Here is a 14,598-nt window from a genome sequence, read left to right on the forward strand (position 1 = left end):
TTGTTTTTTTTTGTGTGTGAAAGATATTTAGGTATCAACTATAGTCAATTTCAATTGAAGATTTTATTTGTTAAAGCAATCTCTTTTTATAATGCGGAGGTTTTAGTTCACTTTATCCTCAATAAAACAAGAGAAAACCTGGGATCTATTTTATTTTTTGTTCTGGACTTTCTGTGAACAGCTATAGAAAAAAATGAAAAATATCACAATATAATATATATATTGGTTGGTAAAGTTCTTGAAAAATCAAGCTCTTGATAGGAACGTACAACCTAATTTTCGAAGGCGTTTGTCTGTGTGGTCTAAAGCATAAAGACCATATATTCTTCAAATCAGGCACTAAGATTTGCACCCAATTCGACTATACTCATTTAGCCTTCTATTTATGAAGATCATACATGGTTCTTTTGGTGAGAGGATCTGAAGTAATGATTTATTTTCCTTGCCAATTTGATCTTTTAACATGATCATATACTGATTTGATGCCACTATATTTCTCAGTCCAACGAAGAAAACATGCCCACATGATCATTTTAGTGAATGCGAGTGATCCAAGAAAGCATGCGCCACCACAGAGCCAAATGAGACTTGCTCTGTGGGTAATGCATTCTGCTGTGAATACAGTTGTTTGAAAGCACCCTCAGAAAAATGTGAAAACTGATACATGAGGTGCTTGAAATATGAGTAGTAGAGCAGAAGTGGTATGAAAAGGAGAGCTTTTAAAGGTGTAAAACTAGTGCCTCAATTTGAGAAGTGGAGAATGTTGTCGAGTCCAAAGTCATTAGTTTTGAAGATACGAAAGAAAGCAAAACAAAAGTAATTGGAAAACATGATTGATGACCCACAAAGAATGATGCATATTGGTTGTCATGACCTAACTTCACTGTGACTTCAACATGTAGTTTATAACTCAGTAGTGTGAATTAACCTTTCCTCGTTATGAATTAGCCTTTCCTTGTTAGGAATAGCCAAGAATATGTGACTGGTACCATAGTTGAAAAAGGTGTACCTTTCCGTGATTGTTGCGAGTACAAGGCCTTTTCCTTTAGCTCATGAATGGACCCAACGTGTCCCCATCCTCCATCACTTACCCTCTCATCACAGATAATGCGCCTTAAGAGAAGATCCTTGTTCACACCCAACAACACTTTCCTGGAAAGGAATCAGATTTAATTCCCTCTACCTATTCAGTCTTGTTTCGGATATCTTTCTTCAGACGGAATGAAGTATAAAGGGGATAACAAATAAATGAACAGAGGGAATAAATCTGTGAAGGAGTGGTGTGTAATGTGTGGTCCTCTTCTTTATTATGCAGTGTTAAGAGTCACATGAAAACTTAATTCTTATTGTCATCTTCTTCAGCTACCTTATTATCCTTCCTTACCTTACTATCTTTTTTACGTTTTTTTTGTGTGGTCCATTCAAACTTTCAACTCTTTAATTCCAATCACAAAGCAGGATACAAGGAAATTATAAAATTAAACTCTATCGGTAGAATAGCTGGACGGTGAGGTTAACACGATTAAATTCATTATGTCTAAACAGGATATTAATAAGATTAATCAGTGATTAAATATTAGATAATACATTCCTAATCACGATTCAAAATTCTGAGAGTAAGATATGTCATCATTTAGTACTAATAACACCAAATAACAAAAGGTTCATGATAATAATATAAATATGCATAAATTTTGAGAGTAAGATATGTCATCATTTAGTACTAATAACACCAAATATCGAGATTTCACTCAAGCGTCAGAGTGTCTTTTACAAATACCATCCAAACTTAAAGTTTACATGAACAACAAGCAAAGGAGTAAAAGTAAAGCAAGAAAAGTGATATGAGAAGAGAGGGAGTAGTAGAAGACCAACCAACCGACCGAAAAAGCAAGTAATCGTTCTCTTGGTTTCATTCTCCTTCAAGAACACAAACTAATTTAACTTCCACCAAATCAATTAAACAAAACATTTTCCTTTATATTTCACTTATTTTTCTCCAACAAACAATTTAATACATAATTTTATTCTTATTTAATTTTCTTTTCTTAATTTATCTATTTTTTTTTCTTTATTTCTCTTCCCGCAATCAAACATAGTGTTAAGAAATTTTGTTTGTAAAAGAGATAAAAAAAGTGACTAATTTTTTTCTTCGTCTCCCTCTATTTATATTCTCTCTTCATTCATCTCAATTTTTATAACATTTTCCCTTTCTTTAGTGGTGATTTTTTCATGTGGAATCAATGGTTGTAATTTTAGTGATATTTCAAAAAGCACAACTCCATTGCTTTCATTATTTATATATAAACTCTAAGTTTTTTCCCCTTTCCAAACACTTTGTTGTCATATCAGGAACTAAAACTCAACATGTAGAAAATCACATGGAGCGAAATATAATATAGTTTGAAAATGTGTGACACGAGTGGTAGGTGCTTATTTTTAATTCTTCTTAATTCATATTATGTTTTTATGCTTCAATTATCATACACTTTGAGATCATTATTGTTTTGAATCTTCTTAACACAAGTTTGCTGCTAAAACCACCAATGATGTTGTTGGCCCTTTTGCTTGGTCTTCTTCTCAGAAGTTGTTTATTTGTCCATGTGATGGCATTGAGTGAGAGTATATATAATTATAGTTTGTGAAACTCCCAAAGATAATGGATCTCATGTGTGCTTTGTCTTCACCACAAGTACTACAAGAAGAATGGGACACTCAGGTGAAAATGTTTGATTGGGAGCGTACGGATTCATGATTCCAAAATCACTTATGGGAACCATTTTTTGATTTAAGTAGTGGGGTCTTATCTTCAGTGGATTTTCAGGTAACAACTTTGCTTTTCTTCTTTTGCTTATTGCTTATAGCTTAGTGCTACACATTATTCTATTATACATCATATATATTATAAGTCAATTTCTGTTTTCTCCCCACTTTAACCTCATGTTAAGACAAAAAGAGTGGTTAATACTTTTCCTATCATTTAATTATAATATCCAAACAGCGCCTCCGAATCTTTTGCTATCTTCATGCTCATCCCAGTTAATCATTAAGATGACTAATTAGGCAAGTCGTAATTCTACTTCATTGGAATACTATAAGTAAACAGCTATCATGTAATAAAAAAATATTAGCTAACATAACTTATCTTAGTTCTCTAATCAATCTAGGTATTTTTAATTAATCTTTTATTTATTTATTTATTAAGTATTTAAAATTTTATATTTTTTAATTGAATCTTTACTATTCAATTCATTAAGTTAGTAGAGTTATAATAGTTGCTTAATATATAAGTAAAAAGAAAATTTATGACCATGACAAGTATACAACTCAAAGCAAAGCAAGATCATATCATGGCTTAAAGATCCTGTTCAAGGACAACAAAAGCAAAATATTTGTTAAATAGCAAAGATATTAATCTATAATTTATAACTATATATAAATATATACGTTTTTATTTTAATGTAGTTTGTTTCATCTTACACTACAAGAAAATCATGAAATAAAAACCAATTTTTAGATACAAAAAATAATTAGTTACTATAGTAACTAAATTATAGACCATTTTAGAAACTAAAAAAAAATTAGTTTATAAATTAGTTTCTATTATTTTTAAATAGTTTATAAATTGGTATCTAATAATAATCATCTATAATCTATACCTATATACAAAGGAGATTCTCCACCATAACCATTTTTTATGTACATAATTTTTTTTATTCTACCCTTATTTAATATATTTCATTTTTTCATATATGAAATAAAATAACCTCAATTTTCAATTACCCTCTTCACTTCATTTTCAATCAGTCTCTTCTATCCCAAAACTATCAATGGAAAAAGAGAAAAACTTGAAAAAGAAGAAGAAGAGAAACTCAAACCAGAAAAAAAGGTTGTTTAATCAATTCATCATTTTGCTTTTATATATTAATTTTTGTTTTTCAATTTCGACACATTCAAAACTATTTTTTGTATGTATGTTAAATTTCTATCACTGTAAAAATTGAATAAAAAAAAAACCATATGCAAATTGTTGCATATGTCTTTATGTAGTAATATATAAAAGAAAAGTCTACCGTATTCTTATTTTAGCTTAATTATATCTTAAAAATTAAAAATTTAGAACATACATACTAGTTTGATCATTATGCAAATATGAAAAATTTAATAGATTATAAAATATAGGATAGGTTAGGGTTCCAACGCACCAAATTAATGTGAAGAAACAAACGAAGATATCAGCAGAAATAAGACAATTTGATTAAAGAAGGTCATAAAATTTATTTCGTGAACAATAGTCATTTTAGGATAGATACGAACAAGAGTTGTCATATACATATATTTTCTATGACGATGATTAAAAACAATAATTATTATATAGTTCGTTTAAATTAAAAAAATATCATTAATCTTCGACAACTATTTTCTTATAGCTATTACACTTGTGAAGGAGTGAAATTAGCTTTTGTTTAACTCCATTAAAAGGAATATGCGAGTTTTAAATAGTTTTAAATAGATATTATAAAAGCTAATAAATGTATTATATATACTTAAATGATAACGAACTTTACAGCATGAAAATTATTAATGCTACTACATATTTATATAAAAGTAGTCATTCATAACGTTGTCATTGATTTTTCGTCACACCAATGACGTTTATGAAATTATTCCCAATTAAAATTTAAAAAAGTGAGTAATATATATATAATAAAAAGTTTCTTTAATAAAATGAAGCAAAAAGAAGTTGAAATCAAAACTATCATCATCAGAGCAGTATTTCAGAAACTCAGCATATGCCTTTTCCAGAATAAGCGGAATATATTCCTCAGTTTATTCCGATACGACTCCTCTAATAAGTCAACATTATCTGCCTAAACCAAATGTGTTTCTTTCATAATATTAAAAAAAAAAATTAAAAAAAAGAAAATTAAGTGTTCCAACTTATGAACCTCATATACTCTTCTTAAATAGTGTGTCGGTGTCCGATACTCGTATTGAACACTGACACTCGTATAACATGTATCCCTGAAGTGTCTAATTCAAAAAGTATTTGTTAAATTTATGACAATTCTAATACAGTTCTAACACAATTTTAAAAAGGAAAAATACATTAATTTTCTAAAAATTCAAATTTTATTGTATAAATTGTTATTATGATTATAAAAATAAGAAACAAATCATTGTGAACCAGTCATGAAAAACATCTTTCTACTCCAAAAAATAATCTGAAACATACTTGTGCACATAAATTTTTATTGTCAATTTATATAATTCATAATTATATAATATATAGATCTGTATCCTACATTTTAGAGATTTTACGTATCTCTGTATCGTATCAGTGTTTGTGTCAGTGTCTATGCTACATAGGTTCCAACTTTAAGTTCGAGAGATAGTATTGTAAGAGTCAATTATTAATTTGAGATATTGCCTGTTTTGGAAATCAGTACTTCATCATGATTTTATTCTTAAAAAAACGTTTCAATAATCTATAAGGTTTCAATAATCTAAGAGAGAAATGTGTATTTAAACTATCTTTAATTTCATCTCCTAAATAATATTAAGAATCATAATAATAAAAAATGTTCAAACAAGCTAACAAATGACGAATTTTTTAATAATCATATCCACTTTATAATATATAAGATAAAAAGGTTTATACCTAGTAGATTCCGAATTCGGATATTGGCAAAAATAATATGCGGATACACTAACTACTTAAATCGTCCATATCCTCTTATGAAATTATATTATTTTCACTCTTTAACCTAATCAAATTATTGTAAGAGCATGCATTGTTTGGCGTTTCTATCTGACCATGGAGTGGAATATAATTAAATAGTGTTTGGATAGAAAGATGGAAGAATGAAAATAATATAAGTGGAAAAGAACATAAATGTTTTACAAAACTTACAAGTCGAGGTTCTACTAACATTTTTATTACAAAAGTGTTAAATTTGGATGAATAGTCAAAGAAAGAGTGAAGGCAAAATAAAGATAAGTATATGAGGTGGATTTGTAAAAAAGAAACATAAATATACAAAAGAAAAAATAGAATGTATAAATTTTTAAAATTATTTGTATTATTATCATAATTATTTGTATTTTTTTTATTATCTTAATTATTATTATAATTATATTTATTTTAATATTATGGAGTTTATTGACGAATTTTATTGATGAATAAAATTGACGTCTAGTTATTGATGAATATTGATTTGCGTTCAATTATCAACGAATTTTACCTACAGATATGAAAAATATTATAATTTTTTATTTATTTTTCATATTTTCAGTTAAATGTCTTCATAATTATCAATAAAAAAAATTCCGTCAATAATTTTATCCATTAATAAAATCAATCGATAAAATCTATTAATAATGAAAAATACAACTGTTGATCATTTTTCATCGATAAATTAATAATTTTTTTAGTAAACAATATTGATCTCAATTACTAAAATTCTCTACCACACATACTATTAACAATTTTTTTAAGAATTAGATGATCCTTTCTGATTGTCCATTTATATAAGTATGAAAAGTTGAGTTATAATGAAGTTTGATTTCTATAATTTTTTGTAATCTTTTCTATAATTTTGAATTAAACCTAGGATCATGCAAACTCACAATTTCTCTTATGTACAATTTAGTCACTTTGTGTAATGTGTTAGAAGTAAGTCATATCTGCTGTACTACTGTCTTAACAGCCTGTGATCATGTAGGATTTCTTGAGAAAGAGGTGGAATGCTTCAACAAAATGACAACAAACTATGGCATGTAGCCTGATATTGATCAATATGCTTCCTTGATTAATCTGTATGCTAGAAACGGAAATTTGAATAAGGCAAAGGGTTTAATGCAAGAAATGCCCTATGATCCTAACTATGTATGGAGCTCTTTCTTGAGTTCTTGTAAGATGTATGGATATGCAGAACTTGGAAGGGAAGCTGCTGATCAACTTATTAAGATGGAACCATATAAACAGTTTCATACATTTGCTGTGATGATGTTACTCATCAACAATCAAATGAAATCTACAGAGAGTTAGGGAAGATTTACACAGGAATCATGGAAACTTCATCTTATGTAGTAGAGGATTGCACAGTTCTAGAATAGATGTTCTTGCTTATATTCTTGGAGTTCATATTCTATTTTATATGAGGAACTCAAATACAGTGGAAAAAGTAACAACGAATTTCATATTTTGCTCCATCATATCAATGCATAACGTCCAAAATTTATATTTGCTTCAAAAGATTAGGAATGTTCAATAATTGAGTCTCTTCAAAGTGCATTTCCCTTTTAGGCATTTTATCTTACTCCTGGTAAGCTCTGTGCTCTTAAGCCATTTTATCTTACTCAAGCATGTACTTTCATAACAGTTATCAGTCATACTTTGGAGTTTAGATTATACTTTATAAGGATATATGTATTCTTGTTTTATTTTGGTCATATCTGATTCCTTTTAATAGAAATAGAATATCATTGAGAATGTGCTTGCCGAAATGTTCTTTTATAGGGATCTCCATGCTGCTTATATAAACTATAAAGTAACGCAGAAAAAATGAGTATTTAACCTATAACTTTGAAATTCCACTTGCTTGCTCTGCTGCTCCGCACTTTGCAATCACTCTGCACTCTGCTTAATCTCTATGTTCTTCCTTTCCTTTCTCTCGTCACTCTCAATCTGCTCTTTTTCTTGCAGAATTTGTGACTCGCAAGTGATTCATATCAAGTTTATTTCTCAAAAATTTTGTAATATAGGTTTTGATATTTTTGTTATTATTCTCGTTGGCAGACTTGGATCGAGTCTTCTGCGTCAACTTTTTGGTGCTGCTACCTTGAGATACTTAAAGTTCAGAGTAAGGAGAGCTTCACCTATTGACAAAACTCCGACTCCAACAATAATTAATGAGAACATATAAATTTGAGTATAATGTGCAATATATGGAATGACACTTACCTTTTTTCAGGGTCTTGAGACCCTTTTATAACACTAGTAAATTCTTCTTTAGCAATTAGTAACTACCAAATAATCTGTTAATACAAGGGTGTTGATAAGCAAAGTATTGTCTCTCGTTGTTTATATTCAAATGACTATAATTAACTGATTCAATTATACGTTTAGTTGTTTTTTTATTTCTTGTTACCTTTTAATGTATTTGACAGACCAACTTCTTTCGCATTCATTAGATCTGTTATTATTTGAGCCGAATTATCCATTTAGATTTTAAATTAAGTGGACAAGATAAACACGTTTAAGAACTTGCAACACGTCGGACCAGTTATAATATATGGTTTCATAATTCTAAGATTTTCTTTATTTTGTGATCCTAGGGAAAGGTGATGTTTGTGTGTTTGAACACTTACCGTGTGGCTACAATAGTGTCTATGGCAGCACAGTAGTGTTTGTGACTTTGCCAAAATATTATCTAGAAATTCTAACAAGAATAGTGATTTGGGAGTAGCTGCTTATCCCATCCCATCATAAACTATCACTTTCAGACTGTGGTGTGGAACTAAAAAATAACCATTAGTAATTTTCAAATTCTGAAACTCCTGCTCGATCTAGCACCATCTCTTGATGATGACATTCGTTGCTGCAGAAAGCTTTCTCTCCTCTACAAAAAAACAACCCACAATCCACATGAAAATAAGAGTAAATTATGTTTGATTATTGTATCACTAGGAAGCATTGGAATTGGAAATGAGCCTAAAATGTCCCTTTTCTGCTCAGGATGCTTCTTGCAAGTGTGACAAAAGCTAAGGAAATTGAGTGAAGGTGATAGAGGGTTATTGGGGAGGGAACAGTAACTTTCAACAATATAAGAAAGCTTCATCCTTGGTTTTGGCAGGAAAAGCAGCAGCAGCACAGGTTTTAGTTGATTCAGACGATGAAGGTGGCAACAGAGGGATTTTCACCCTATGCTTAGTTCCAAAGAGAACACTTCAACTACTTGGTTTAGTTGAATTCAGAGGAAAAGGTTCATCTTTAAGTGCACCAACAAGAGCAAGAGCAATGCGTTTTGAGTCCCATGAACTTCTGTTTATAGTAAGTATTTAACAAGTCTCGTGATATTTTGGATTCATTAATCATCGCTAGAGATTTGAAGTCATTGAGTGTAAAGTGTCAACATGACATGGTCTTCTCGTTTTACTAAAGTTTGGTAAGGAAGAAAACTCTAGCCATAATCAAATTCCTTGAGTTTGACATCTTTCTAATGTGATCACATGTGGTTAAGTTCCATGTTCATTTTGCTACTTTGAGAACCTCTAGCAAGGATGTCGAGAGACCTAGGTGTTATGCGCAATCTGTGAAACCTGAATTCAGAAAAGAATTTACAAAGACACGTGTCAGCTGTTAAGAAGGTTTAACATGGATAAAGAAATGTGAAAATGGATCTTAGAAGTCTAAAACATATTAGCAAAGAAGTTAGATTTTTCTAATATATTAAGAAGGAAACTACTTTAAGCCTAATTCAATCTCATAAAATCGATTTATAAGGTGAGATTTGCACTCACATATATACTGTGTGGCATGATAATGTCAACAAACTCTTGTTAGAATAGACTCTAAATGACTTTGATAATATATTAAGAAGTAGACTTTAAATCTAACTCAATCTCATAAAACTGGTTTATAAAGTGAGATTTGCACCACATATATACTTTGAAATGAAATGTCTTTATCTCTAGTTGACGTGAGATCTCCAACATATAACAAACAAATAGATATCAAAAAAACACCTTAATGTTATTTGGTTGGGTATTTCTGAGAGGTCAAGCTCCGCTCAAAACTTTGTCGCATTGTGGCAAATCTAAGAAGAAGAGGCTCAAGAAGACCAACAAGACAGCTTTTGACCTCAACCTCCCTCTTCTGTTTTCTTCTGTTTGGGATTTATTTGTGTAGGGTTAGCAAGCAACAATCGATCATTCAAAGTACCAACCAAGTCGCATAAGGAATTTATAAAAATAGATCAACATCCATTTTTCATTTCCTTTAATTATGATAGTAAGATTCTCTTCTGTTAATTCAAGGTGAAGTTCAATTAGTCAATATATATTTGTAGTGAGATAATGGGGAAATTTACATATTTGGGGTAGTTTTGATTAGAGTATTAAAGTTTGATTCAAATTTATTGTTCTTCCTTGCATTTTTAGCTAGCTAGCTCACCCTTTGACAGTACGGGTTACTAATTTCATTCCGTATAACCTTGGCGAATTAGTCTGACTCACCCATTTTTAATGGGTTAGATCTAATGTGGCTAGGCTACCCCATTTTTTCAAGCCTAATTTGACTTGAAACCAATCAATCCAAATTTAACTAACCCAACTTGACTTTAGCTTGATCCAACTTAAGGTTGGGCTTGACCTTATCTAGTTTAACTTGGTTATGATTTGGCCCAACCTAATTTGTCTAGTCCAACTTGACTTTGGCACTGGAGCCAAACTTGACTTGAGTCATACTTACATGGAACAAAGAAACAACATGCCTATCTTACTTAGAATAAATCATAAACCCTAAACTGACTTTGATTTAGGATTTTCAAAATGCAAAAAAAATATTCAATTCAAATTAATTAAATGAATTGGATTTAAAATCCAAAAATGTAGATTTGAATTTAAAATAAATCTATTAAAATAAAAGTTTTACAAAATTCTTAAAACATAGAAGCGTTTATTGACATGTAAAATACATTGACTGAATTTTTCTTCATTTACAATACTGAAAGAGATATTGATGGTGAATGAGTCCCTCTGGGTTTGTGAAATTTTGAAGAGAGGTTACCTTGTGTGTCTCATTTTATAGTTTTTTAATATCAACTTGGCTGGCTGAAAAGAACTACACCAAAGCTGCAAACAAGTCACGTGAAAGCTTACGTGGCTAGACAAACAGACAAAACCAGAATGGCGCTAAAATTGGACTTTTGTTCATTGCAGCATTGCCAACACCCCATTTCACCATAAATGTTTCTGCACTGCCATTTGCCTTACCTTCTACCCCTTCCTTCTTCATATTTCAATATGAAAACCTTTTCTTTTATACTCAAACAGTTGAAATTAAAAGAATAATTATCTTTCTTCTCAGTTAGTTAGGGTTAAGGTTGTGGACTCCAGATTCAGATGATACCCAAAAAAAGTACTGAAGTTTGAAAGGGAGATTTTGGTACCGATAAAGTAATCTAACTTTCAAGTGAGATTTTAGTATTCAACATTCAGTATATTTAGTATGAACAATGGTAATTTGACTCCTTTTGCTCCAAATTACACCTCTTTAAATGACAAAAATACTCTTTTACATTTCATAACCTCTATCATTTGAAAAGTGTAATTTAGAACTATGCAAAAAGTGAGTGTGAAAATAATATTTTTCTATTTAGTATTAAATGATAACATTCCTGATTTTTAAAATATCTACTTATTTATATTATTACTATGAACCTAGACCCTTTATTATTAGGTAAGATTAAGAATATAGACAGACCCTTTATTATTAGGTACAGTAATTAAAAATGTATTACTAATTATTGATGTTTTCCTTTGAACACTGATTTATGAACAACTCCATGTCTACATACGTTGCAGTTTGAATGCTCGCAAAGTTGTTTTTACGGCAATAACTGTGTACTAATATGCAGGTACGAGACCTTTTATGTTATCTTCCTAACCTCTATGTTACGCAGATTCACATGTTGCAGTAGAAGCTTCAGCTGCGGTTTCAAGCTTTTGGTAGAGGAGAATCTACATGGCAACATGTAGAATGTTCAGCACCTTTCTTTACTTCTTGATTTTACCTATAGAAAAGTATAATTCACTTTATTTCCGTTTATTTTTTATTTCATTAGTACTTATTAAGAGTTAATATATCCAAACAGGAGCTTCGATTGTTGAAACTAATTATTTGACCACAAACCAGTAATGGATGGATTATAATGTAGCCAAAAGAAAAGAAACAAAATAAGTGATCATGGTCATATATGAAAAACAAACCTAAATACTTCACCAGAAATCAAGAGGAAATGAATACTTACCAAAACAGTAACCATAGTATGATTGTTGGTTTGTAATGGGCTTTACTTTATGGTTGACTTAGCATTAGAGTCACAGCAAAAATCACGTTACCATGTTATTGATTCCACTTAATTGTGGGCTTTGCAATGATTCTTCTTCATTATAAAAGAACACACTTTTTTCCAAAAGGTGAAATTGCAGCATGTTGTACTAAAGGATAGCCCCCCAGTATATATGTTAAAACACAGGGTGAGGCTTTAAGAAGGAAATCGTCAATCAAAGCCAACTTATTTTGAATCTCACTAAAACTTCTACTTCCCTAATTCCATGGATTACAAACTAAAGAAAGAAAGTTGCTTCTTTAACACCATCTGCAAATTGTTTTATCAATTTTCCATCTTTCTCCTCCTAGAGACATTTCCCAACAAACCCTGCATTTCTGAATAGTGATTGTTTTATCTCCTCGGGGCCAATGCAATTTCTCTGATCACCTACCTATGACCATGAAAAGAGTAAGTTTCTGGTAGAGTTTCAAGCATGTAATTAAGATTGTAAGGACCAAATAGGATACAAACCTCAGAACAAGATGCTTCCATTGAAAAGTCATTGAAGCTGCTTACAACACATTGCTGAATCTCAAGGCCTAATGCTTCTAATGTATTGACGGTTGATAGTAGCAATCCAGGCTTTGTGGCACAGCAAATGCTGATCCTAGTGTCTTGGTCTCTCCTTTCAACATCAAACTGCAAATACATTTGTTTAGAAACTGGGTCTGTGATTATGCTTTAAGTCATGGGGTTTGGTTTGGTTTGGTTTGGTAGAGTACCTTGGGGGAGTTTCTTACCATTGCTTCATTTGGCTTGATTTGTTCCTTTGAAATGCCCAACAGATTAATCTGACTTGTGCCCCCTTCCACCTCTTCCTCTTGCAACTTACCAATCCTTTCCAAAAGCTCTTTCATATAGTCTATAGTATCCCCAAGAATAGAGGTTCTGTCCATCTGTTAAAGTTGATATTGCTCAATTCAGTGTGTTACACAGCAAATCAAGAAGAAAAAAACAAAACAAAAAAACCAAGTACGGGTTATGTTATGGATGTAAGCCAAACATGAGAATTCCAATTTCATTTACACTGATTCAGACAGGGAAAAGTCAGGGTTTAAAAAAAGCAAAAGACTTTCTTTTGGAAATCACCTTGCTGATTTTGGGGACTATTGACCTAAGCATGGAAAGACGGTCATTGAGACGCTTTCTTCTCCTCCTTTCTGCCATGAGATTCTTTGAGGGCTGCCCCTCTAGCTTTTTGGTCTTGGGTTTTCTCTCTCCATCATCAGACATGCCTATGTTGAAGAGTGGAATTTCTGAGCCCTGTTCCTCAACTTTGCAGACACCCTTGGTTTCTTCAAAGTTGTTGCTGTTGTTGTTGTTGTCATGAAAGGCAATCTCTTTATCCTCCATTGTGGGTGGGAGTGGAGGTGGGGGATCATCGTTCCCAGGGTGAAGCTCTGGCAATGGCATTGCAAAGCCATCTGCAAATGGGTATGGTGGTACATCATTGATGAAAGGGCATTCAGATCTGCGGTCTAATGGTGCTGAAAATGCACCAAATAGAGAGTTTGAGGTGGCCAAAGATGGGTTCTCAAGAAAAGTATCAAAAGTCCAACCATTAGACAACAGGTCCAAGAAACCAGTGGAGAAAGCATTCCATGTATCTCTTCTTGGAGCTACCAATTCATCAAGGAAACCAAGCTGAGAAAGCTCCATTTTTTCTTCCCTTCTCTTCTTTCTCTGCTGCAGAGGGAACACAGTCTCAGACTGTGACCTTACCAACCAATATTGTTTTCCCAACTTAAAAACACTTTAAATAATGCCTCAGAGTACCCATAATTTTTTACTATTAGTAATTCAATTTCCTTTCAATTCTAAATTTCAAAATAATAAATATTTCACATCGACCAAAAACCAACATTATTATTCATTTTAAAACAGCTAAAACCAATAATTTCAAATTTTATAAAATGTAAAAAGGAGTGAGAATTAAAACCAAAATCAACTTACTATATATTTTACATAATTAAAAGTATATTTATTAGCCAATGTAAAATATTCAACCCGCACTCTCATAATAATAATATTTTTATATTGTCTTAAATTTTTTTACTATATACTTATTTCATGTGTGATGTTGAATACTTGTCGCACCAAACATTTCATTAGCATAACTAAAAAATTATTGTTATAAAAAAAATACACGATTTTGGGAGAGCTACGAGCAAACTAAACATGTTTTTAGTGTATGAAAGTCTTATCAATTATATATATATATATATATATATATATATTAATTATGATTTCTCTTTTTCTCATGTCGTTATTCATTAAGAAGATTTTTATTTTAGATTAAAAGTTATACTGAAATTGTTATCAAACCTCATGATTTTAGTTTAAAAAAATTATGTAAAAAAACTCTTTATTGTCGTCCTTTATTGTCTTTAACTTCTTTTCATTTAAAAAAACTCTTATTTCTTTCTCTCATCACACAATTTTTTATTTTCTCTCTATAATTTAGAGGATCCTACCTAAT

General features: G+C 30.9%; 1 protein-coding gene across 2 annotated transcripts; it reads right to left on the reverse strand.

Moving 5' to 3' along the window:
- Positions 1-12,105: 12,105 nt before the first annotated feature.
- LOC137808693 (transcription factor bHLH93) lies at positions 12,106-13,850 on the reverse strand. Of its 2 annotated transcripts, none has more exons than XM_068609944.2 (4): positions 13,209-13,850; positions 12,842-13,015; positions 12,591-12,758; positions 12,106-12,510 (listed from the first exon to the last, which is right to left on the reverse strand). In XM_068609944.2, exons 1-4 carry the CDS (start codon positions 13,776-13,778, stop codon positions 12,424-12,426), a joined length of 999 nt encoding a protein of 332 aa, XP_068466045.1. In that variant the 5' UTR covers positions 13,779-13,850; the 3' UTR covers positions 12,106-12,423. The 2 variants fall into 2 exon arrangements, with proteins under 2 accessions (XP_068466045.1, XP_068466046.1); XM_068609945.2 differs by having other exon boundaries at positions 12,860-13,015; positions 13,209-13,843.
- Between the last annotated feature and the right edge of the window lie 748 nt (positions 13,851-14,598).

This window comes from Phaseolus vulgaris, chromosome 3, assembly GCF_051622355.1.
Source record: "Phaseolus vulgaris cultivar YP4 chromosome 3, ASM5162235v1, whole genome shotgun sequence".
Taxonomy (NCBI): Eukaryota; Viridiplantae; Streptophyta; class Magnoliopsida; order Fabales; family Fabaceae; genus Phaseolus; species Phaseolus vulgaris.